Source organism: Didymosphaeria variabile, assembly GCF_027946475.1.
Source record: "Didymosphaeria variabile strain IMI 356815 chromosome Unknown scaffold_8, whole genome shotgun sequence".
NCBI classification, from domain to species: Eukaryota; Fungi; Ascomycota; class Dothideomycetes; order Pleosporales; family Didymosphaeriaceae; genus Didymosphaeria; species Didymosphaeria variabile.
In genome coordinates, this window is record NW_026611627.1 from 713,402 (window position 1) to 738,579 (window position 25,178).

Genomic DNA, 25,178 nt, shown 5'->3' on the forward strand with positions numbered 1-25,178 from the left:
GCGATATGCTTCATGCATGCGCTACTACTGTAGTGGCAATATACTTCCGATAAGCTGGAATGGACCACCGGCGGATACGCTTTCCATACACGATCATCACGAAGAACGTGAAGGTGCAGGCGAGAGATATCATGCCAGCGGTGATGAAACAGTTCTGCAGGCCCTGCGATGTCCACCAAGGCGTAATAGCATAGCTAAAGCCAAAGCCGATTGTGTTCCGGATCAACATGATCGATACTGTTGTCTCTCCGGCGATCTCCTTGAAGCAGTCGACGTTGTAGCTTACCGCAATGCTACCTCCGGTAACGCACCCGAATGTTAGCATCCCCAGTCCAACCACTAGGCCAACCCAGTGGACTTGGTAGTACGCGCCAACACCCCAAGTGATTAGGCCAGCCGCTGACATGATTCCGGACAGAAGCAGCACCCACAGTCGGTGTTCCGCCTCTCTTATTCCTCTATTGCGCCGTGCGAGCCTCAAGGCGATCCAATCTGCAACGTTGCCGGACCAAAGCGAGGCAAAAGCGGCCCCGATTATCGGGCCTGTATAGACACAGCCCACCAAGGCTGCCGACCAATTATAGGGACTGGCACTAAGAACAGGGCTGGCGGTACCATTCAAAACATTGTACCACGCCAGATTGATCCCGTACAGGAAACCTGCCCATGCCACTGTAGGAAAGCGAAAGATCATGATGACTGGTCTGTAAGCCATCCGCAGCATGTTAAGATTGCTCGGTCGTCCCGGCAAAGTCTTGAACAGGGTGTATCGGCTCCAACCAGCGTTGATGTTACGGTACTGAGGGCGCCTTGTCGATGATGTCGGCGACGTGGCAGTAGCTGCTGAGGCTGCCTTTACTGAACACTCATTGCCATCCTTCTCTTCTGTGGCGCCAGTCTTAAAGTCAGTGACTTTTTCGCCTTCGACTGAATTGTCCCGAAAGTATATCGTTTCTTCCATGAAGAAGAATATGATGACAAAACACACGGCGCAGACGATCGCTCCCAAATGCATAGTCCATCTCCAACCGAAGGCGTCATTGAACCTGAGTCCGCAAATGCTCAGTTAGCGTAATTCGGAAACTAGAATCATGGTGTACGTCTCAGAGGCACAAGAAGAGCACTTCTATGCGCGTTTGAAAACAGACCAGTCAATACTCGGGCGTTACTCACCATCCTGCGAAAAGAGGAGCCAAGAAATTCGACCCGAACAAGATAAACACATACAGCCCCATATAGGTGCCTCGGTTATGGGCGAAGAACAAGTCGAAGATGGTGACCTCGCACAGCGATTCGATTGGTGACACGACGATGCCGATCAACGCTCGATGTGCCATCCATTCTCCTGCAGATGTCGAGTAGGCTGTCCACACCATCATGGGCACCGTCAGGAGCATTGTAATAAGGTAAACACCCCGACGTCCGTACGTAAGCGCGATTGGTTGCCATAACAAGCAAGCCCATCCGAAAAAGAGGAACATGATCCCAGTTCCTTGAACCAAATCGGCTGTGGAGATCCCGGTATCTGCAGTGATATCGGCCAATACGGAGTACTGGAGTGAGGTTGCGATACCGGTGCCTAGGTGTTGGTATATAAGTTAGCATTGGCTTGATAATAGGACTTGGACGCCTTTTTCACGGCCCGTCGTGTTGCTTACCGAAGACATAGAGGTACGCCATGCTCACGGCGAGAAGTTTGCGCCGGTATGTCCAATTCAGTGGGTCATTCGGGTCAGAGCTAGGATGAGGGACGAGAACAATGTCCTGATGAGAATGATCGTGAAATTCTGTTGATACATTGTGATTAATATCGACAAGGTACACAGTGCCAGGCACATGGTCCTGATCAAGATCTTGGGGAGCCATAAGATGGCGTCTGAGATGGAGTGCGAAGTACGTCGTAAAGCACCTGCAAATAACTTTTTGATTCAGGACTCATCGCTATTTTATAGGACTTGCCAATCATGTGTATTTGGCACCTAGTGTATGGAGGTATCACCGTCCCCGCCTGTTGGCCGGTAACTTATCGCAATCCCAACCAAAACAACGGGGAATCCGATAACGTGGGTGGCTTGAGACCCCAATGTATCTAAGATATGCACCCCAGGTATGTGTTTCGGAATTGGTCGTGCAGGGCCGCTGCTTGGCCTATCGCTCAATTAACAGCTGTTGAAGTCGAATGAGATCTTTAGGACGAGGAAAAGGCTGGGGCGACCCCTGCAGGACTCCGTTAGTGGCGGCGCTATCGCAATTCAGCAGCTGTTGCTTCAAACACGATATCAGCAGCTGTTAATCGAACTACCGCCGTTGACAATCATAGTCTCGACAGCTGTTAATCGATACGCACGACGGGCCTGTCTACATCTACTATGCGGGGTATCTGTGAACTCTTGTGGCTAGAGTCGATCTCAGGAACTAACAGACTGCATAAAGCGCAGTAAAATTGCGGCCTGCCTCGAGCACTCTACTTTCGCAAACCCCATGAGATTCACGGACACGTCGTGAGTCAAGTCGCGCGAAAGAACCCAGTCAACAGTATTTGCAGACTCCCGTCTAGTATTCATCACGATGTCCAAGGTAATTCACTCGCTATGCAGACCTTCAACGTCACCGGCTCATCAAGTCTAGCAAACGTCTATCGTCGAAGCTACGATTGCAGATCTTGCATCAGCACTCTCCAATGGCCATATCAACAGTGTAGAACTTACTGCAAAGCATCTCATTCGCATCGCGAGATATGATCGTCGATCGACGACGCTCAACGCAATTCCTATCATAAAGGAAGATGCCTTCGAAGTCGCTCAGGCCTCTGACGACCGCCGAGCATCTGGCCAGTCGCTGAGCCCACTTGATGGTATTCCTTGTACTATCAAGGACTCTTACAAAATCGAGGGCATGACCGTCGCATCCGGATCTCCAGCGTTCCAGAACCTGATAGCAAACGAAGACGCCTTTACCGTGAAGCGCATCAAAGAGTCGGGAGCGGTGATCCTGGGTAGGACCAACATGCCACCCATGGCCGCAGGAGGCATGCAACGCGGTGTCTACGGCCGGGCTGAATCTCCCTACAATGCCGACTACCTCACAGCCGCTTTCGCGTCTGGATCATCGAATGGATCAGCTACAGCGACTGGTGCAAGCTTCGGATTATTTGGCATGGGTGAGGAGACGATCTCATCTGGCCGGTCGCCGGCGTCTAACAACGGCTTGGTGGCGTATACCCCTTCAAGAGGAATTATTTCTATCCGTGGAAATTGGCCGTTGTTCCCTACTTGCGATACGGTTGTGCCGCATACGCGTAACGTAGACGACATGTTTGCCCTTCTGGATGTCATTGTCGCCAAAGACACGAGCACAGTGGGCGACTTCTGGAGAGGCCAACCTTTCGTCAAGCTTCCAGAGGTCGATACCGTCCGTCCTAAGGTATACGGGGCTCTTGCTGACGTGAAAGCGCTTGCTGGCAAAAAGATTGGTGTACCTAAGATGTACATTGGTGGTACTGATTCTGATCCAACCGCAAGGAAAGTCCACACGCGCCAGTCGGTCATCGATCTTTGGCAGAATGCTCGGAAGGTCATCGAGGGCCTCGGTGCGAGTGTAGAGGAAGTCGACTTCCCGGTGGTGACCAAGTTCGAAAACCCAGTTGCAGACCGCGCGGACAGCCCGGTCGAAGAATCGATTGCGCCTCCCCACCACAATGAGGTTGACATGTGTAAGCTCATGGCTTACGCTTGGGATGACTTCCTCGCTACAAATGGCGATCGGAATGTTGCCACTAGTCTCGCGCAAGTTGAGTCAGGAACTATTTTCCCGCGCCCGCATGGGTCGGTCAAAGACAAGTACGACGATAACGACCCACTTGTCCGCCATACCGATGTAGTGGCACATGTTACGAACGGTCGTGTTCCCATGTATGAGATACCCGGCCTTGGCGACGCACTGAAGAACCTTGAATCCAAGCGAAAATCGGATTACGAAGACTGGCTTGCCGATCTTGGACTCGATGCCGTTGTATGGCCCTGCAATGGAGATGTAGGCAAAGCCGATGCGGACGTCAACGAGCAGTCTGCCGCAGAGGCTTGGCGAAACGGAGTCTTGTACTCGAATGGTAACTGTGCAATCCGCCAATTGGGTATTCCAACAGTCAGTGTACCAATGGGTGTCATGGCAGATATCGGAATGCCTGTCAATCTTACATTCGCTTCTAAAGCGTACGATGACAACAACCTTTTCCGGTACGCATACGCCTTCGAGAAGGCCAGCAGTTTACGGCAAGCGCCTAAGCGGACACCTGCTCTACCCACAGATTCCTTCGAGGTTACGGAGGACACGAAAAAGATCGGCTCCGAACTACCGCAAGTTACGGCAACTGCATCTCTTGTGGAAGACAAGGACGGCAGACGCGTCAATATTTCGGGTACGTACGAAGGACAGGAGCTGGCTTCGTTGAGTGCCTATGTGGATGGTGATGAAGTTGAGAACGTGAAACTTGAGGGCGGCCAATGGACGGCTAGTCTTCTTACGAAGAGTGCATGGACTGGACGAGCGGAGGAGAAAGGTGTACCGGATCCGGACAAAGCGATGGTCATTGTTGTTGCTAAGGGTACTAACGGCAGGTCAGCGGGAAAGCTGCTCTTTGCATGATCTTTGTCACCTACTCTTCCGTTGTCTTAGAAACGCTAAACAATATTTTGGTCATTTCAAGCCAAGTGCTAGTCTAGAGAATTTGCATGTCTTGCGTCGCTTTCGATATAACAACAACGTGAGAATGAGAAGCTTTCAGCACTTCATTTTTGTGTAAGTCGCTCGGTAGGCCGTGCAAATGTCCTGCATCGCACTACAGTAACTTCCTTTTGATTCCGGTCAAAATATCATACTCCCACCCTTCTTGTGACCACTTGAACTTGACGTACGGAGCAAGTTCTTTGTCACTAGGAACGACTCGTTTCCACTCAGGTTCGACTCCCTCAGCATCCTGAAGCCTGCGCAAACGGTCGCGTCCAAAGATTCGATACGAATCTAGCGCATACTCACCCACACCCGGGAGATGCCCAATCTCCCAGCCTTCTCGCTCGTCATCGGGAGCTAGCAGCTCACGATCTTTCACGTTTCTGCCATCTCCTTTCTTAGGATAATCGCGACGCCCATAACGTCGCGTAGGGCATGGTGGAGCGGCTACCCAAACATTGGCCAGCTTGACTAGACATTGTGCTCTTCGCTCTTGTAGACCTAGTACACGGATGATTTCTTGCACTGCAAGTGGATCCGCAGACGCGAGCGCTTCTGGCGTGGGGTACGTGCATAATAATTTCCATAGAATAGGTCGGGCGGCGGTGCCCTTAGTTTTGTTCCACAAGATGGCTTGGACGACGAGCGCAAACAAGCTCTCGCAGATACGCTCTTGAATGAGACCAAACTCGGGTGTTTGTAGCTCAAAGCTCAAACCAGGCGGTGGGCGTTCACGCGAAAAGGGCTCGGGAAAGAAGGGAGATATTGTGGGCCCAGGGACTGGCTTCTTTTTAGGCTTCTTCTCCGGCTCTGGGAAGTATGGAGACACCGTCGGTTTCTTGGTTTGTCTTTGCGTTTGAGATTTAGGATCGGCTATCCTGAGCGACCTTCGCTTGCTTTGCTGCGGACGAGGTGTGATGCTATGGTTCAACAAAGCTGTTGCAGAAGACAAGTCGGTCGCGGCTTGGGTCAGAAGGGAAGATCCAAATTCCAACGATGCACAAGCTCGCGCAATGAGCTGTGCAGGGGAGAACAGCTGATGATGCGCATCGTCCATGTTGCAGAAATCCAACGGGTAGTCAATCAAGGCAGTGAGTGAAGTTGCTACGATGGTTGAGCGAGAAGACGCTTTGCGGTGGTTGGGTTCTTGGCAGCTAGGGTCACCTCCTTTCACCACGAGCTTTCGCCTGTCCTTTATAATTCGCCATCAATCAAACGAGCGCTTTCTAAACGATGCGTCGCTGTGAGACATTCGAGATTGATGTCTAACAAACACGCTAATTGGTCGCTGAGTAATGTTCAATGACGTCACCAGCAGTGGGACCATCTCTACAATTCGACGGTCTATATCTATCGCTAAATGACAGCTCTTCCCGGAATTATTAGAGATTCCCACAAGAAAGTCATTTTTTGTGATTTCATTCAAAGCTTAGGGGCCTTTAAAGCGTCTAAAACGACGATCACACGGTCTTCGGAAGTTGTCGGCGTTAAGCAATTCGGAGACAACATGCACACCGAAAACATGTCAATAGAAAGAACGGACTACATCGTGCACTGAAAGACGGATGAATCTTGCAGTCTCATGATGGAACACTTTCCTCTGGACGTTTTTGGCAACAATCCACGGCTCAGCCGACTGTACACGCAGCTCTGCTTCTGCTTCCCATTGCCAAACTGCCCGCGGCGCACTGAGAACACTATAACCCACCTGCAGAATGGTTTGAATGTGCTCACATCGAACTTCCCTTGGGTAGCGGGCCAGGTCATTCAGGCAGACGATGGCGCCTTCACGATCGTCCCGTTGGAGAAAAGTCCAAAACTTCGCGTACAAGACAGGAGCAGCCAATTACCGACGTTCGAGGAGTACCGAAACATGGGCTTCCCCTTCAAGTGGCTCGATGAGAAGGATATCGCATCGCACAGTACGCTTCCAGATGGACGGGACGTGCCGGCACCAGTTCTAGCGCTGCAAGCCACATTCATCACCGGAGGTGTGTTTCTGACATTCAGCGCTCAGCATAATTGCATGGATATGGCTGGTCAGTGCCAGATGATACTACTATTCGCTAAAGCGTGCCATGAGGCAGTACCCTTCACAAGCGAAGAGATCAAAACGGGAAACCTATCGCGGAAACGCATAATACCTCCCCTAGATGATCTACCTAAGATTTCAGAAGAGCTTGTGGCCAAGGCACCTAACAGCAAGCCTTCGCACGCATGTGAGGCAGAGGCTGAAGCTAAACCCACTTGGTCATACTTCCTACTCTCCTGCACTACTCTATTGACTCTCAAATTACGGGCGCAGAAAGACATACACACCACCTTCATCTCCACTGATGACGCCCTTTGCGCTTTCATCTGGCAACAAGTTACTAAAGCTCGCCTGTGTCGCCTCCAAGATATGTCCGCATCCACGCAATCAACCTTTGAACGTCAGGTTGACGTGCGGAAACACCTGGGCTTGCCTACAACGTATACAGGCAACGCCGTCTATAAGACGTCTACCACCCAGTCCATTGAAAACATTATATCAAAATCACTTGGCTACCTTGCATCCGAACTACGCGCATCGTTGTCTCCAACACCCGATCTAGGACACAGCGCGCGGAAAGCTGCTACCATATTGTACCAGCAGCTACAATCAAACAAACCAGACGCGGTGACTGTGACACGCGGAAACCTCCCGGCAATGGATATCAAAATGAGCTCTTGGGCGAAAGAGGACTGCTACAACTTCGACTTCGGCGGCGTATTAGGAAAGCCAGAAGCGGTTAGGAGGCCCAACTTTGAGGGATGGGAAGGGTTATCATATTTCATGCCGAAATCAAGAGATGGGGAGATAGCGGTTGCGGTTTGTTTGAGGGATGAGGAGCTGAGATTTTTACAAATAGATGAAGAGTTCAGTCGCTTTGCGCGGTACGTAGGTTAAGCCTGATCACCGGCAATCATGTTGTCAGCGTCTCTTGCTGTGCGTACCGGTCTCCTCACAGACGGGTAACCCATCTTTCTTTGGATTCGTGCAAGAAGCTTTTCTCTGGCGCCGACATGTGCCGTGGCGTCCCGGTCTTTGTACCAAAACGCCCATGCAAGGAAGAAGGCAGATAATGCAAAGCTGATAGGAACTACAGTGCTATCTTAGCAGCTCCGAGATAAAGCTGGTGTGTGGTAATACTTACACATGTAGAGGAAGATCCTTCCGAGATGTACTGGAGAGCCATCGCTGAGCTCGCTGGCGTTCATTCCGAATATGGAGCTGATGAAGCTCAAGGGAACCTGTTTCATTATTGGTTCAAAATAATCTAAGTCGAACTTGCGTCGACTTACAAAGACGATCGTGACTATTGTAAACACGAGTACAGTTCGATTTTGGCGCATCGCAATCTCGCCTTGGTGTATGCTTAGTTGGGTCTGCTTCAGTTCTAAGGTTTTGAACAACTGCATTCGGTCATTAATTTTGGCAAATGTGGCAGATGCATATACTGACCATTTCATGCACATCTTTGGCTTGGTCACGTAGGTTTTCGAGTCTGTGACCGATCGTGTCAACAGACGCCTTGATCGTAGCATATTTCTCAGTGTCAAGCGCACGCTGCTGCTGCTCCACCACATAAAGTATCATTTCGAGCTCTTCAATGGCATCGCGAACTTCTCCAACGGCGCGAATGTCGCTTACGATGTTGAGGTGATCCTCCGTGCTGGTAGCATCGCTAACTTCTCCAACGGCGTGATCCTCCGTGCTGGTATCATCGCGAACCTCTCCAACGGCGTGAATGTCGCTTACGATGCTGAGGTGATCCTCCGTGCTAGTGGCATCGCTTGGCTCGTTTGGTTTCCGAACGACCTCATCTTCGAAGTCGTCAAAAATTTTGGCGCAGACCGCCCTCTATTTCCCTTAATACTACTAGTAAAGCGTAATAGCCTTTTACTCACCTGATGAGCAATGTACTTTCGAAAAACGTCCACGATGCAATCTCTCACTACACCGTCACCTCGATGCCCCCTCAACTTGCCGCGACCCTCGAGTATTAGTCGCGAGCACTGCTCTATAATGTGAGAGGACAGCTGCTGAGCATTCTGTTTGCCCTTCGTCTTGTTTATACGCTCGACTATCAAACATTCGCAGTGAAGGTGCTCGCAACGATCATCGCAGGGCGGCCTGGCGGTATCGCCGAGGCTTTCCGGAAAGCTGGTGACAATTGTATCTGCGGGAGATTATGAGCGTTCAGCGTGCAATATGAGTGCAGTTTACCTTGGTCCAAGATCCATAACCACAGTTGATCTGTGACAATAAGCTGAGTGGCGGGACTTTCTTTTGGGGCGCTTGAGTGACCTTCCACTCTCGTGGTTTTATGTCCCCTCTCATTTTCATGAATCATATATTTCTTCATGACTTGGTCACTGTTTCGTCGCGACAGTTCCTCTTTTGAGTGGTATTCATATCCAATTTCGTCAAGACCACGTCGCGGATGCTGCCCTCTGGCCACGTACTTCTCACGAGTTGTATTGTTATATCTCAGTTTAGTCGAACTTTCGTGTTCGGAGTATCCCTCTGTATGCAAATACGGCATCTTCGTACTTCATTAGCAAATCAATAATCTCTTCTTGTGGGGACCTACGTAAAGTATCGTATTTTCGATGGGACCGGTTGCTTCTTCCCTCCACTCGCTGTCCTCGGGTATACCTGGAACACCCTCTTGTACTTCTAAGAGTAGATAGATTAGTGGATGCTTTGACAAGATCTTCGAGGTCAAATACTAACCGAACTCGGGAGTAAACGCCGTTGCAGCCATGCAAGGCACACCAAATAGTGTCTGCTGGTCGCTGATATCGCCACACCAACCTACTTGAACCTGGCCCTCCCAGCGATCTATGTGCATCAGGTACTGATAGTGTGATCCGTGGCAAAGTCGTCCTAGAACCTCCTTTCGGCCTGGTCAGTTGAGAATCTTTGGCTTCGTCACATAGTCTTACCTCGCAAAGCGACATATCGTTAACAGGTATATGTATCCATGTTGCCTGACCTGTCCACTCCTGCTGAGATGCCTCTCTCAACCGAGTGGATCTGATGTCGTTCAGTTTCTGCGCTGTCAGGTTCCCGCGCTCTCCAAGAGGGTCACGCCAAAGCTCGAGGCGTCCATGGGCATTCCATTCTCTGATTCTTATATCTGACAACGTAGGTTCAGGGTATTCCTGGAGTTCATCGGGCGCCATCTCAGTATAAGCAGAGCTTTTCACGTCGGAGGCCGGTCATACTCACCATGATGCGTCCCTCTTCGATCAAATCGTTCATTTCAGAGATATTACCTTGCGTCCACGCTTGTGGTATGTTGGGTCTTATGTAGTCACTGATCAAGCTGAGAGCTGGAGGCTGCCCCGCTTCGCTAATAACCTGCGCAGAGCGGATCTGATACGCTGTACATCTATCATTGGTGGCATCACTGTACGAGAAGCTCGCTTGACCCAGAAGGCAACAGCACGCTGGCAGCCAAGCTCGCCTCTAATGAGCTTGTATGCTGTAGCCGCTATGTTCATCCGTTCGAAGTCGAACCCCAATTTCAGCTGAGTGATGCGGCTGTTGCTATCTTCCTTTGCTGGTGTGTGGGAGGACAAACCTTGTATGTTATGCCTGCTTTCGTAGGTATATTATGCCACACCACAGGGCGGATCGTAGTAGCTCCAGGCAAGAGTGAAGATAAGATCAATCCTTCCCGCGGGGATCTTCAGAAGTAGCTATGCAAGGCAAGGACGCTGAAGCTTTCCAAGTCATCGGAAGAAGCAACGAACCTGGCGAGCCGCGCTTCCCCGCACTTCCGTTCTCAGCCCGCCCCCACCTTCGACCCTAACGACGACCCATTGTGCCATTCTATACGATCTTTCGCTACACTTTATACTTTTCGTGTCTTCAGTAGACTAATCGATCCGTGTCCCCCATAAATTATTCACCATGACAACACCGTTCGTCCGCCCCTTCAATTTTGACACAGATTACTCACCCTGTCTGCACGTAGTATGTCCCCTTTGCGCTTACTTTCTCCATACAAGCAAGTGCTCATGCCTTCTATCCCAAAATTCCCCCTCGCATCACCTTTGTCACCCATCCACTCGCCGTTACACACCCGCCTCAACGCTTACACCCCTCCCCAGTTCTCCACCACAATCGACCCCTCCGTCTCCCACTCCCCGCCCTCACCATAGGCTCCCACCTCTGGTACACCCCTACACGCACCTCTCCCCCTCCACCTGCTCCGTCCTCGACAACGGCGCCGGCCTCGCCGTAGGCTACATCATCGGCACCCCCGACACCGCCTCTTTCGCCCTTCGCTGGAAAGAAATCTTCGTGCCTGCCATCGATGCAAAAGTAGTTCCTCCGCCGGATATCGTGTCCACTGATCCCGACATGGAAACAGAGCTCGTGAAAGGCCTAAGGAGAGAAGTATACGAAGCGAAATGCGCGATGTTGCAAGCGTATCCGAAGCTGCTGGAGGAGTATCCCGCGCATTTGCATGTTAATATCTTGCCTGAGTTTACGGGGAGGGGGTATGGGAAACTACTGATGTCTGCTTTCCTTGGAACGATTAGTGATGCAGGAGCGCGGGGCGTGCATCTGGGCATGGTGGCTACGAACGATGGAGCGCGGAGGTTCTACGAGAGGGAGGGGTTTGAACTGTGTGGGGAGGTGTTGGATGGGGGTGTGAGCGGGGAGGTTGGGAGGGAGGGAGGTGCGGTGTGTTTGGTGAAGAACCTGTAAAAACCAAGAGCAAGAAAGAAAGGAAGGAAGGGATACCCTGGGGTGTCAATTTAGCATGTCATGTAGTCGTTATATACAGCTATGAGCGCTTGTGCATGTTTTGTGGGTTTTGTGGTGTTCATACGAATGTAAAGAAGATAAGTGATGAGGACATTGCCCGATACAACTCAACTGCTCCGACGCCCGCCTGGCCGACGCCCAAAGAGTGAACAAAGGGAAGCCTAGCTGACGTTCACCTTTCCATAATCCCATGTGCAATCTAAGACTATCTACAATCTAGACAAGCCGGTGATCTCGCGCGGCGCGTGATACGTTGGCACCTTCATGTCGAGTGCAGAGCCAGAGTAGCCGAGATCCTCAGCAGTGAGCACAGCGCACTTCTCGCCGATGAGCAGGGCGGTGGAATAAGTGTTGCAGCCGACGTTGTCCTGGAGGGGTGTTAGTCAATGAGGGAGATCTTACTGCTGTTGAGAGGACGTACCGGGCAGATGGACAGATCCGCAACCTTGAGGTTCTTCACGCCATGCACATTGAGGCGTTCATCGAGCACACCGTGCTTGACAATCGAATTGCCTTCCTTAGGCGCCATGGAGCACGTGCCCAGGGAGTGCCACGTAGTTTCGACGTGACCTAAACGCCATTAGTGAGTGAGTTTGGGTGGTGTAAAAGTATGCTTACGCTTAGTCCAGTCCTCGATATGCTTGATGTCCTCATTAGAGTAATTGAGGTCCTCCAGGCAATCTTGACAGTTCGAGTTGAGCATGTTCGGCTCCGGAGCGCGGCCCTTCTCGACCGGCATGCTCCAAGAGCCGTGTTGGATGCCGGCAGTGAGGTTTCCATCAAGTGCGTAAGCATTGGTGGTAGCCAGATCCATGTCCTTGGCCCGAGCGGGGCTGTCGAACGCGTAGAACGGGTGCATAGCTTGGACTTCGCCAGCATACGCATCCATGCGTCGTGCCGTCTCACGAGACTTGATGTAACCCCAGACCATGGGAGCTGTACAGAAATATGTTAGTCAGGAGAAGTGAATATGAGGGTTATCAGATACGCACCCATATCTCGCTTGTCATTCATGAAACCTGCGTCGAAGTCGGGCGCCTCATAGGGATTGGGTGAGACAATGTGGGTGGAGCCACGAGAGAACGGATACTCCAGGAAGTGGAACATGGTGAAGAACTTCCCGGGTGGCATGAGCATCTAAATTGTGTTAGTATACATAGAGGATCAATCGTATGGCATGACAAGACTCACGTGGTCGCCGAACCAACCGGCAATAACAGCTGCGAATACATTAATAACTGAGAGTTGGTAGTGGAAGAGGTTGACAACTTACAGTAGTGCATGACGGGCTTGTCAGGCTTATCCTTGAAGTAGCTGTCCCATCCAGACCTGAACTCCTTGCAAGGCCACGAGTCCATCGCCTTCAATTCTTCTTCTGTGGGCCTGACCTTCACACCAGCTTCGATACCGTTGGTCGCCAGAGGGCCTGTACCATTGAGGTTCCACTGGTCGAAAACCTTTTCCTGTGTCTTCGGGTCGCCACGAACAAAGTCATCAAACGACTCAACGTGTGGTTTGGCGCGGAAGACGGAGAAGGTCTATACTCTGTCAGTGGGCTCTTCCATGACTTGGAAATCGCACATACCAGATAATGATCTTGGAAGTTCAAGCCGACACCAGGAAGGTCAACGAGCGGCTTAACGCCAGCCTTGCGGAGCTTCTCGGGGTCACCGATACCACTTCGCTGGAGGATCAAAGGCGAGCTGAGAGTGCCACCAGACACGATGATCTGCTTCCGAGCCCTGTAAATCTTGCTTTGCTTCTGATTTGGGTGAAGGGGCTTGGTGGGTACGGTTTGAACGCCAACCGCCTTGCCACCTTCGAGAATGACCTTGTCGACTTTGGTGTTGACAGCCAAGTGCAAATTCTGGTGAACCGCACGAGTGCTGTGGATGTATCCATGCGCAGAATCGCTTCGGCGTCCGGTGTCACGGTTGATCCATTTCAACCAATGCTCAGCACCGTGACCTGTGACCAAGTCTTGGAGATCGTCCGTTGTAGGAATGCCCTGAGACTCAGAAGCGCGTAGGAAATCCTCTTTGATCGGATATGTGTAGTTGCCAAATGAAACCTTGATTGGGCCCTCGAAGCCGTGTATATCGCGGTTGTTGCATGAGCGCTGACATGCTGTTAGTCTTAGACATGTGCTGGGCATGTTATTCTTACCTGGTACGTCTCGTGCTTCTTCATCAACGGAATGAGCTCCTTGGTGGTCCAGCCCTTCGCTTGGAAGTCATCGTAGTCTGAAGCAGACGCACGAGTGTACATCTGGACGCTTGTCAGTAGCAATTACTCTAGCCGTAGTGCAGACCTACCATAAAGTTAATTGAGGAGCCGCCACCCAAAATATGGGCGCAAGGCACAACAGCTCGACGACCATCGAGCCATTCAGATGGCCGTGAGTAATAGAAAGAGGCAGTCTTGCTGTCCAATTTCATGTTACGGGGATAAATCCCCGGTCGGAAAACCCTTTGTACGTCAGCAATGCCATTTACGGCACGTACGTAGGTACACGAACCATGGGTTGTTTAGATTGTTCTCTCCACCTTCGATAAGAAGAACTTGAAGGTTATCTACACCACAAATGCATAGTTAGTCGCAATCTCTGGTGTTTCCATGGGTGGCACAAGATGAGGCGGCTCGTCCTTGTACGAAAGGCGTTCCAACAACGGCGAAGCGTCTCGCGTGAAAGGACACAATGAGGCTGCGAAATGACAAACGAGACGTAGGATTGAACTCACGGTCAAGGTTGGCCAATCGTCCAGCGACGACACATCTGCGTCGAGTAAGTACATTCCAAGCCGTCGTGAAAGCTGAACTGACCCGCAAGACCCTCCACCACAAACGATAATATCAACCTAGAGCAAAGGAGGTAAGCTATAAAGTCGAACCGCGTAAGGGAAGCTGTACCTCGTCTGGAATCGTCATCTTGCCGTTACACAGTGACTGCGAGAGTTTCGTTCTCAGGTTAAGAAGGTTACCACAAGAGAATATGAATTCAATTGGGCTTGCATTCGAGCAACAATGCCGCACAAGTCCTTCTTAAGCTCCGCAAACCCCGCATTGACGGGGCGTCGGACTCAAGGAGCACCCCCATATGGGAATGAGCGGCACCAATCCCTCGTCAGCATACGTCTCCAAATCCTTAGCCATGTCTCTATTCATCGTGCGGTGGCTGTGCCACCCGCGTCTGGACATGCATTCTCATAAACGCGAAGTAGCTATACGCCGGCAAGTACACTCAAGTGGATGTCCTGTGAGGCGTATGTGGACTGATGTCCGGTCCGCATGATTGCTTTCCAGCGGATCCGCAACCACAGTGCGTCCGTAGAGAAAGTCCTGGTTCATGATTGGCGTAAGCAGGCGGGTATCATGGATGTTTCCCGGAGATGTGGAACCATGTAACACCCTGACTTAGCGGCTCAATAGGACTTGCAGTTGTAAAGCGGAGAGGCACAGCATCCAGATCGAGCATGGTCCATGCAGCGGTAAAGTACGTCACTTCTCATCTACTCGCTGGAAAAAGTCTGAGATAGCTGGGTAAAGCAGATGGAGCCCAGACGGTTTTCTGTAGTAGCGACGGATGTTGGCGATTACAAGCGTCTCATTACAAACGTCACATCCGGTTCCCGAGACCGCCGAATAAGTGTAGGCTTCTCGAGAGAGCTGACTCTAATGATGAGGTCCGCGATTCAGGGCTGAGCGGATCCGATCGAAACAGCCAAGCTATGCCAGTAGCGTGGTGCTGCGGGGTTAGCCTCATGGAAGGGACCAAGGTGCCGTGCCGTCCGAGGCGTATACGTAGGCCGCCAGACGTGAATAGTTCTAGCGATTATCACATCAGCACAAGAACTTGGCTAGAAAGGATGTGGGGTGCAGTAGTTGCTGCGGAGAACGCTTGAACGAAGACGCGCCTATGCAAGGGTCGCTGGGCCGAAGGTTTAGCGAGCGGGGTGTGGTGGTAAAGTGCGGGGGTCGAACTTAACAACGCAAGCTTATCACGTTGTCTTGCAGTCAATCGAGGTTAGGAGGGCAACGGACTAGAATCTGTGTAGATCCGCGCATTCCGCACCATTCGTGTTTATTGGGTCAGGCAATTCGAACTGGATGGTGCGGCGTTGGTATCTGTGTTATTCCCGTCAGCAGTGGGCTTGCAGGTCGGTCCGGATGCCTGCTGCAGCCTTTTTGGTTATGCCACATAGCACTCAGCATCCAAGACCCCGGAAGCGGGGCTATCATGATCCTTGTTGTTGACAAGCTGGCGATTGCCCACGAGGGCGGAAAATTGTATTCAAAGTATCTTTGGTGCTTTCCCGACATCCGAAATGCAGTGGGTATCCGATGATGTACGCCTCTCTATCCGAAAAAACGCCGTGCTGATGCTTGTGAGAGTGGAGAAACAAAAGAAAAGGAAGTAGGACCACGTGTGAACCAACTGGAAAGGGCCTTTCCAATCTAGATGATGTCGCTGCGCTCCCATCCTGTCGGTCGTTGGAACTTGAGATCTTTGCATGGATGGGGCTTCTCGCTGTCCTTGTACTCGCTAACGTAGGGATTGGGGTCTTCGACTTGGTCGAGGTTACCCAGCGTGTGGTTGACTTCGCGATGCTTGCTCTCATCGGCGCGGACTAGTAATATATATCAGCGAATGCCTGGCCAGGAAAGTTGTATGCATACTGTACAGCAGTAAGTCTCGCATCGAGCGGTTGCCTTCAGGCATCTTCCAGTAATCGATCGCAATTTGTGGTGCCTGCAGCTTCTCCCACTTGGGAAGTCGACCGGCATCCAAGTCCTTGATCTGACGTGTGTACGTGATGACAGCCTCTTCTTCTAGGTATCCGACGAAACGGTGCACGGTGCGAGGGCTGAGGAGATATGCAAAGAACAGTGCATTGCACCACACTCCCTGAGCGCCAAGGACTGAGCAGGTCAGTAAAGGTCTTTCAATCCCAGACATAGACGCATCTTGACTGACCTAGAAATCTCATAAACCAGCCGGGCTCACTCATCTTGAGGAAAGTGAGTAGGTGCATACGCTCGTTGAAGCTTTCTTCGAGCAAACTCTCGATCCTTATTACTGTCAGACACGGTACAGAAAGCATACGGATCCAACTCACCATCCGTTATCCCTCTTCATACGTCGCATCGAATGGAGATGCCTTAGCATGCCTGCGACCATCCCGGGCACGCCGGCAACCGACTCCAAGAACACATTTCGTATCATGTACTTCTCTTCTGTCATCGCATACTTCTTCCTCGCGGCTTCAGGGTCCTTTTCGTTCAAAGCGACAGCCTTCTCATGCTTGTATCCCGTTGCGATGTCCAAGCCCCATCGAAGGACCTTGACCGCGAGGAGTGCAACCTTGTCGGAAAGAGTTTTGGCTTCACGATGAGCCACGACGACGCTCTCCATGTCCTCATATGAATAGACTTTGACGCGTCAGTGGATGTCGTTGGGTAGGCATGTGGGGTCATTCATACCAGGGTGCGGCCACGCTGGCGGCGTCCTGCGGACTTTGTCTGTCTCTTTCTGTGGGAAGAACTCATCGATCCTGGATGTCCTGGAAGTGTTGGAGAATTGGCGTTGAGATGCCTGAATGTGATGGACGGCGACAAAGGTCGGCCTCAGCCCAGCACTGGAGGTACTCAAGCCATTGAGGGTCTTGAGGAACTGAGCAGAAGCCTGCTTGGAGCCCCTGGACCCGTATGTCGCTACTCTCGTGGAGATCATGGATGTAAGTATTTTGTGGCAATGATGTTGATGGTAGGTATTGTCAACGTGTCAGGGATCAAGTTGGTGTAGCAAATTGAGGCCGACAATAGATGCGACTGTAGATTTGAGTGAGGCTTAGCTGAGGCAACAATCGGTCTTTATATGATCAAGGATTTGCCGTCAACGACAAATGTTTTTAGGGTATCGAGAACGTTTCGGGATCCCGCGCGTTGCGGTACAGGGCGCAGCTTGCCAATGCAGGCGCCGCCGACGAAGGTTAGCAGGCGCATAAGCCCGAAACGGCGATTCGTAACGCATCATATTCGTCAATCGGTCTAAAAGAAATCTGGGCAGGTCTCGTGCGTCGGGGAGGCTGAAGGCGTTGGTGCATTTCACGAAAAGCCGCCGGGACGTTCCGCCAAGATCGGAGTCATGCTTTGTAACTCGCCGCGAGTCCAGACAGGCAGTGACAGGTCAACAGCAACGACGAGGCAGTCGATTGATAAACAATAATCGAAAGACATCTCTTCATAGGATAGACAGATGGAATATGCATTCTACGAGGGACCATGTAGCTTCTAGAATCAGTCAGGGATCTGTACGCAGGTGCGGGCTGAAGTTCACCTATCGCGAGCGCGCGAAAAATAATCGGACGGTGTCTCGGTGTCTCGCTCTCGCCTTGTTGCCCCCACACGATCGATCCCACGTAAAGTCGCCGAAATCTATTCTAGCTGATTGCCTATTTAGTCCTGCCGAAGGGCTTGCTGCCGACGTAATCTCTTCGAAAGGGACAGAACGAAGCTGTCTCTTGGTGACAGCGAAGAATCTGCTCTCTGCACATCTCCCAATATTACGGCGGTTCTTGCATGCATGTGCTGGACTAGACTCTTAGGCGCAGCTTCATCATTGGGGGCATTTCGAGCTGTACAACGAAATCCTTCACTACTCCAAGGGTAAGCAGGTGCATACAAAGTGGGCAAATTCCACGCTGAATACCGTGATCAATTAGATTCTACCTCCATCTGTGTAAGAAGGAGACTTTACCGGAAACGAGCAACCTTGGAAGTGACCGGTGCATGACCGTACACCTGGCTTCGACTATCCTTTCGCGATGCTTCCCATTCAAGGTGCAAGGCAGCTCGAAACACTGCGATTATCGAAGAGCATATGGAATTGATGTTATACATTGTTGATTGGTTGGTCTCAATAACTATCGTCTCCCCTCGTCAACGCTTCTCAGTATTGATAGCCTGGGGACCAGCTGCTGAACTTTTCACTGGACGTTGAAACCATTTTCGCCAGATTTGGTCGAAATGTCATTGTGCTCCACGCCACTCACGCTAGCAGCGGAGGGGCCCTTGTTGAGATGTTGGACGAACTCTTTGATTGCATCGGATGAGCCTTGAGCTTCACCTTGAACCTAGCAAGATTAGAAATGAGTACTCCGCGAGAGTAGCGGACTTTACAGTTCCGTCGGAAGCATTAGTCACGAATCCTGTTACTCCGAGGCTCTTGGCTTGCTTCGAGGTGAATGATCTGGATAGGTCATCAGTCATAGCGATGAACTAGAGAAGCAGTTGCTCGCACCGGAAGTTCACGCCTGTGGCCATCAGCAAACGGTATCATTGACCAACTGGAGCGAGTGTATAGTTACCCTGCACCTCGCCATCAACCTTGAAGGAAATCTGCTTGCCATCAGCCCCATCACCAGCTTGCTGATGGTTCGACATACTCGCTTGTCGGCCATTCTGATTGTACTTGAAAAGAAGCGTTTCATAAAACAAGCTGCTTGGGAATAATTGACTTGCTAGTGTCGTGTGCCAAACATAGTCACTGGCCGTAGAGCAGCAGAGACTAATCGCACGCAAGCTGCCGACGTCATCGTGAACGCGTTGCTCGTTGACACAGGCCAGCCCTACGAAATGACACGCTAAACTCGAGGCAGAACCCTGGCAGCTAACGGCGGGGACTACCCGCCCGAAGCTCAGGGACTCGGGGTTTCACAGCGTGGCAAAGCTTCAGGAACGGGTACGTGTTTTCTGCTGGAATGCTTCCGGCAAGTTGCTTGTCCGGCGCAGGCGTGGCAGCGGTGCGCGCAGCTGTACTGTGTAGTTTGCTGGTTTGGGTGGGGCATGCGACTGGCTGGAGCGGCGCGTTGTTGTCGCTCGCGTCTCCTTTAACTTACTGAGACGATAATTGAAACTCAATCTCCTACCGTCGCCGCCTAGCAACCGCACCCACCCTTCCACCTCATGGACTTCGGAGATGACCTGTAGCTAACTCCCCCTGCAAGAAGACACACGACAGTCCCACGACACCTGTTGCTTGCACCTGCATAACCGCCACACCGCCCGCAACCAGCCATGGAGTCAACCCCCTCCCCTCCGCCCGAGCGTGCTCTTTCGCCAGAGCCATGGATTTCGCCCTCGCTCGCACTGCATGCTGTGCCGCAGCTCGACCGCTCAGTGTCAACGGCATCTGATGTCTCGTCCGTCTCCGGCCGCTCGGCGAGTTCGAGACTTTCCGATAGTGGCATACCTGGCAGGAGGCGGGGGTACATGCGACCAGAAGGAACAGAATTCTCTCGGTCTGCAAAGAATAGAGAGAGTGTCATGAATCTGGGCACAATAGCACATTTGCAGTACTACTTCGCTCGAACCGGCCTGCTGGACGAGGCGACAGGTCGAGTTGCGAAGAAGCGTAAGAACGGCTCAAGGACAGCAAGTGGGTCGGAACGGCCGCTCTCAGACATCGAGGGCGACATGTCTGCGCTCTCACTTGGGACCGGGGATCAACTGGGAGAGGGTCTCGTAGAGTCTCCCATCGACGACAATGCATCCATGATCTGGGACGACAACGAGCCAGTCATGCTTCCGCCTACCGTGAGCACGTACAAGAGCACCCCAGTTTACGTACCTCCACCGCCCGACATGACGATCCTGCGTCGGGAACTACGCGAGTCGCTCGAGGAATGCACAAAGCACTTGCAAGAGCTTGAGAAAGGCCACAGCAACGGGACCGTGGCAGATATCTCCCTTGCAGATGGAGCCGGAGGCCGGCAGTCTGCAGAGGCGCCCGGATGGCACCAGATTCAGGGCCTAAATCTACTCGACGTGGCAACTCTCGCGATTCGCGCGGCGAAGAACTACTACACGGCGCACGAGAACCCTCAGCGACTGTACTCCATCAAATCGGAGCGGATGATACGCAAGGAACTATACGATGTGCTCGAGGTGCTGAAGCGCTTAGCTATACGTAACTTCGCCAATGGTGTGTCACCCGCCGAAGTGGTCAGCATCAAAGAGTGGGTCGAGGACATCGGCACGCTACTAGACACCGAAGAAGAAAAGGAGCACGCGGAACAAGAAGAACGGGAGAACTGGTCCTGGCGCGAGGGCGACTGGACTGGAAAAGAGAGGGAAAGAGAGCTACTATTCCTAAAATCATTCGACTCCGTTCCAGAACCGCTACCGGATTGGACAAGCCCCGAGGGCGCGGAATTGCCCACACCCTTCCTGGCTACTTTACAGAATGGACTGCGGCTCATCCATCTGCACAACAGCCTTGTCAAGAAGTCCCCTAAGCACTTCGAAGAGATCAAGCAGTACCATACAGATACCGCAAAGCCATATCGATGCGCTGATAACCTGCGCTATTGGGCCAAAGCCGCCGAGCTACGTTGGGATGTCAAGATCGAGATCGATGCCATGGGCGTGGTGCAGGGAATCGACGGCGAAGCATGGCGAAAGTTCGACGACGCGCTTATGAAATGGTGCAAGGGCGTCCGCGAGGAGATCGTCAAAGAGTGGAAGCAGCAGAAGAGCCTAGTTCGGGCGCCAACTCTCCAAATTGATACCGACTTCGAGGTCTCGTAGCCAGTTCTCACACCAATCCCGGCCAGCCATCAAACCCCTTACCCCTTCTTTGTCCATGTTTTTCAGCACCACACCTTTTACAAGAACGAGGCATCCGAGTTGACGAAATCTCTGAATAGCGGCTGGATTGGATACCGATACTACCTTTCTTCCTCAAATTGAAGCCAGCCTGCTTCTATTTTGTCTCATTGTTTCCTTCTACCAGAGCGATACCTCATCATCTGAGCTAGATACCCCATACCCCATCATGTTAACCCATACCAATTTGCATTTATAGCACATAGCTGAGGTCGTCACGAGCCCGGCGGAATAGATTTAATCTCATTGCGTGTCGCATGCCGAACATCGTTTTTCGTCGTCATACTGCACAGATCTGACCGCTCGTGTCTACCACGCGTGAAACCTACGTCGGTTCTGCTATAGGCAAGGACATCGTACTATAGTACACCTATGCAGAGATAAGCCGTGTCCACGTCAGGTACAGTGGTCCGTCATCCGAACAATGAACCGCGCATCCGTGCAGTGTCGCGTAGGAACGTTTGAGATAGAACGGGGCTGTTTCTAGAAGCCAGGGTTGGCATGTAATCTCGCGGCCAGGGGTTATCATGAGCATTGACGCACGGTGAGACGCCACAGCGACACAAGAACGAGTAGCGCGCAGAGCCGTGGTACGTCTGCTCGAATAATACTTGCAGAGGCGGGCGCTGCGGTGTACACGATAGTCTTCTCCACTACAGCTGCAGTAGCTTTGTTGACTTGTTGACAAACTTTGTGACGAAAAACAACAAGGTGGGACGCGCATCGGACGCGCCCCGGAAGCAATCAAACGGGCTGCACAACATCATCCAGTGCATCCTAATCCCGCGAACGACTGCGCCGAGCAGCCTCCTGAGTTACATCTTCTCGAGCGCAGCGCTCGTCTTCTAGCATGTCAAATGAACCCATCTGCGCTGCCGCTGGCCCAGACACCGCCGAACGCTCCTCCCTCGTCTGCCGATGAGGTGGCAGCCCGCTCCACGTCCTCACCACTTGCACGCCTATCGCCCGCACGCTCCTCCCCGTCTTCACCCAAGCGCCCCGAGTCCGCCGCTGCCCTTGAAAGCACCACAAAGCTTGCAAGAAACGTGTCGCCGGGCCTGCTGGCCCGCATGAAATTCCTGAACCAGAATCAGGCACCAGAATCTAACCGTGGCTTTTCACCCGCGCAAATAGGCCGCATCTCGGAAAGCAAGATCCGCTCGCTCGACAACTTCCACAGAGACCGCCGCAGCTTTCAGATTGAGCGCAGGGGCACAGCCTGGAGCGGCACTAGCAGCCAGGTTGGCACGCCGCTCATACCGCAGTTGACGGGCGAGTCGGTGCCGGCGCTGGCAATGGACGCCAGCCCGCCCTCGAGCTTCGAAAGCAACCGCAGCAGCTTCGTGAGCACCAGCGACAGGGTCTTGCCCTCTGATTCGGAAGCGGGCGATCTGAACGAGGACCACCAGAAATACCGCCTCCCCGACATCACCAAAACAAAAAGCCTCTCGCGGGCCGTCACCGAAACGGAGGCCAGCAGCGACACGGAGCTGGGCCGACCACCCACGCCGCCGCCTAAAGATACACCACCCGCCGTCGAGCCCTCGGTCCTCGACAGTGAAAATGGCATCGATGTCGACGCCTACTTTCACCAGCGCCACTTCTCGCGCGCCAATTCCATCTACACCCTCTCCCGCGCAAGCTTCACCAATCAGATCCAACAGTTGACCTCCATCAAACTGCCGCCGCCCGAATCGCTCACCTCAGAGATCCGCGCGCTTCCTTCCTCAACGGCCGCCGGTCGGGCGTTACACAGCGCCGCGAATAGCATAAAACAATGGATGGCCAAGGCAGCAGAGGTCCTTAGCGGACTTGATGCCGAGGACGACGTGGAATGGGCTGCTGCTGCTGGACGTGAAGGCTTGGAAGAGGTGGACGCTGCCATTGGCAAGTTCGAGGGTCTGGTCAATGTTTACATTACTGCCATCGAGGACCTCCAAGGCAGAGACGACATTGCTACCTTACCGGGCCGAGATCTCACTACACTAGTGGTTCAGATGGAGGAGGTGGTTAGCAACTGGTCCAAAATCAAGAAGACACTCAAAGGCATCAAATCGCAAGTGGAGATGGCGATGGAGTGGGAAGAGCTCTGGAACACCGTATTGGGAGAGATTGGCATGGAGATTGAGAACCTCAGCCGCCTGGTATTCGAAATGGAAGAACGCCGACACCGTGCAATCAGTGACTCAGTCGCCGAATCTGCCGAAACTTTCAATATTGCGGATCTCGAAACGATCGTTGAAGAGACTCCTCGTCAGCAAGCGCGTGAACAGGCGCGGCTGCAAAGCAATCGGTTTAGCATGCCGATACTGCCTACGCTCTCGATCATGTCCCCCGTGTCACCCATTCCGCAGATTGAGCAGGAAAACTCCCGACTCCTCGCACTATTTGCGAAGCTGCAGCCCTTGCGCGCCTCCCTCGACTTCCTGCCCATGCGACTACAGCACTTTCACATGCGCGCGGGTAACTTGTTCCCTTCTGCATGTGACGAGCTTACTAGGCGGAAGGAACAGCTCGAGAAATTGGAGAAGAAGCTGGAAGCTGATGCTGATGCCTTGAGGGAAGAGCTTGGCGAAGACAAATGGGTGCACAGTTTTCGACAGGCTGGCAGCAAAGCGATTGCAATGTACGATTCGCTGATGAAGAGTATACAGAGACTCCGACAGGTCATCGAAGAGGGTGACGACGAGAAGCTCGGCTCTCGCATGTCGACATACAAGGACAAGCGCGAGCACTACCCACCTTCGATGAAGCGGGTATTGGAGCTGATCGACATTGAGATGAAACACCGGTCAACCGTCAACGGCGAGATCTTACGCATTCAGCAAGATGTCAGGCAGAAGGTCTCTGACTTGCAGGTCCAAATGAAGGAGATGGACATGGTCCTCGAAGAAGTGACGGCCTCACGGAAGCTGCGCGATTCGGTGTCTACAGTTTTATCGGGTCGAACTGAAGCATCACTGACAGGCTCTGCTTTAGATACGCCCAACAGCTCACCTGCCTCGAGCGTCATTATGAGCCGGAAAAGTAGTGAATACGGCCGCATAACTCCAGTCGGAAAGAGTTCACGTCAGCCAAGCACATCCAGCACGAAGCCTTCTCTGTCAGCGAGTCGTCGCTTGTCTAGCCTACCGATGGCCACGAGCAGCACTGGACGCAAGGCAATCTCGTCCTCTCGATTGGAAGCACTGGCTACCCCCAGTCATCCTCCGCGATCCATGTCTAGTACTCCAACACGGCAGCTACATTCAGCAACCCCATCATCTGAAAAACCAAGATGGAACTGTAGCGTCAACATGCGTGATACTGTAGTCGGACACAACTTCAAACCGTTATCTCTGACGACCCCTTCACCTCATCGGAAGGATCCTACTACCCCTCTTAGGACTTTAAGGAGTGTGTCTAGTCACTCTGCCATTCCTGTTCGTAGCCCGCTCAGCCAGGCGTCTGCGCTCTCGCCTTCTTCCTTGCGTCCTGCATCCACCACGCCCGCACAACTGTCTATTAATCGGCGTCCTTTGGCCAGCCCTATGCAGTCTCCCTCAACACCGGCCCGTGGCAAGTCTGCCCTACAGACTACGCCCACTTCGTCGTTGTCGTCGTACCGCACGCCAACCTCGGGTCGCAGAGTGACAATCGCAGAGGAGGAGAGTGACAGCACGGCCACTGAAGAGAGTCCCATGGCTCGTCGCGCCTCGCGCCCGGCAAGTGCCATGACAAGCCGCCGCACCAGCATGTTGCCCACGCCCAAACAGCGCACCACTAGCGGCACAAATATCCCGGTGGTTACAACTTCGGGGACACGCACTCACAGCAGGTTAGGCAGCACTGAGGACGGTCGCAGAAGCAAGCTCGGGCTCGACGCAGGGCGCAAGAGCTCTCTCGGCACAGCCAGTGGCCGCAAGTCTAGCTTGGACGGCCGCAAATCGAGCTTGGACGAGCGCCCACGATGGAGGTAGATTCTCACTTCTCACGC

The 25,178-nt window shown here is 52.5% G+C and overlaps 7 protein-coding genes across 7 annotated transcripts; 4 read left to right on the top strand and 3 right to left on the bottom strand.

The window, feature by feature from the left end:
* Positions 1-2,568: 2,568 nt before the first annotated feature.
* Positions 2,569-4,644, top strand: N0V89_010463 (uncharacterized protein; the record flags this gene model as incomplete). The annotated part of the gene is made up of 2 exons (XM_056219205.1): positions 2,569-2,577; positions 2,629-4,644. 2 exons carry the CDS (start codon positions 2,569-2,571, stop codon positions 4,642-4,644), a joined length of 2,025 nt encoding a protein of 674 aa, XP_056066332.1.
* A 193-nt stretch (positions 4,645-4,837) lies between these two features.
* Positions 4,838-5,785, bottom strand: N0V89_010464 (uncharacterized protein; the record flags this gene model as incomplete). Its single annotated transcript, XM_056219206.1, has 1 exon — positions 4,838-5,785. One exon carries the CDS (start codon positions 5,783-5,785, stop codon positions 4,838-4,840), a length of 948 nt encoding a protein of 315 aa, XP_056066333.1.
* A 528-nt stretch (positions 5,786-6,313) lies between these two features.
* N0V89_010465 (uncharacterized protein) lies at positions 6,314-7,657 on the top strand (the record flags this gene model as incomplete). Its single annotated transcript, XM_056219207.1, has 1 exon — positions 6,314-7,657. The coding sequence occupies one exon, from the start codon at positions 6,314-6,316 to the stop codon at positions 7,655-7,657; it is 1,344 nt and encodes a 447-aa protein (XP_056066334.1).
* A 4,088-nt stretch (positions 7,658-11,745) lies between these two features.
* AOX1 (Alternative oxidase, mitochondrial precursor) lies at positions 11,746-14,464 on the bottom strand (the record flags this gene model as incomplete). The annotated part of the gene is made up of 13 exons (XM_056219208.1): positions 11,746-11,904; positions 11,958-12,106; positions 12,155-12,472; positions 12,529-12,673; positions 12,728-12,756; positions 12,810-13,074; positions 13,122-13,655; positions 13,703-13,804; positions 13,852-14,005; positions 14,055-14,109; positions 14,278-14,312; positions 14,360-14,394; positions 14,447-14,464. The coding sequence occupies 13 exons, from the start codon at positions 14,462-14,464 to the stop codon at positions 11,746-11,748; spliced, it is 1,998 nt and encodes a 665-aa protein (XP_056066335.1).
* A 1,527-nt stretch (positions 14,465-15,991) lies between these two features.
* Positions 15,992-17,267, bottom strand: AOX2 (inducible alternative oxidase 2; the record flags this gene model as incomplete). The annotated part of the gene is made up of 5 exons (XM_056219209.1): positions 15,992-16,164; positions 16,214-16,456; positions 16,512-16,606; positions 16,654-16,966; positions 17,018-17,267. The coding sequence occupies 5 exons, from the start codon at positions 17,265-17,267 to the stop codon at positions 15,992-15,994; spliced, it is 1,074 nt and encodes a 357-aa protein (XP_056066336.1).
* Positions 17,268-19,612: 2,345 nt separating this feature from the next.
* On the top strand, positions 19,613-21,124 carry N0V89_010468 (uncharacterized protein; the record flags this gene model as incomplete). Its single annotated transcript, XM_056219210.1, has 1 exon — positions 19,613-21,124. The coding sequence occupies one exon, from the start codon at positions 19,613-19,615 to the stop codon at positions 21,122-21,124; it is 1,512 nt and encodes a 503-aa protein (XP_056066337.1).
* A 935-nt stretch (positions 21,125-22,059) lies between these two features.
* On the top strand, positions 22,060-25,161 carry N0V89_010469 (uncharacterized protein; the record flags this gene model as incomplete). Its single annotated transcript, XM_056219211.1, has 1 exon — positions 22,060-25,161. The coding sequence occupies one exon, from the start codon at positions 22,060-22,062 to the stop codon at positions 25,159-25,161; it is 3,102 nt and encodes a 1,033-aa protein (XP_056066338.1).
* Between the last annotated feature and the right edge of the window lie 17 nt (positions 25,162-25,178).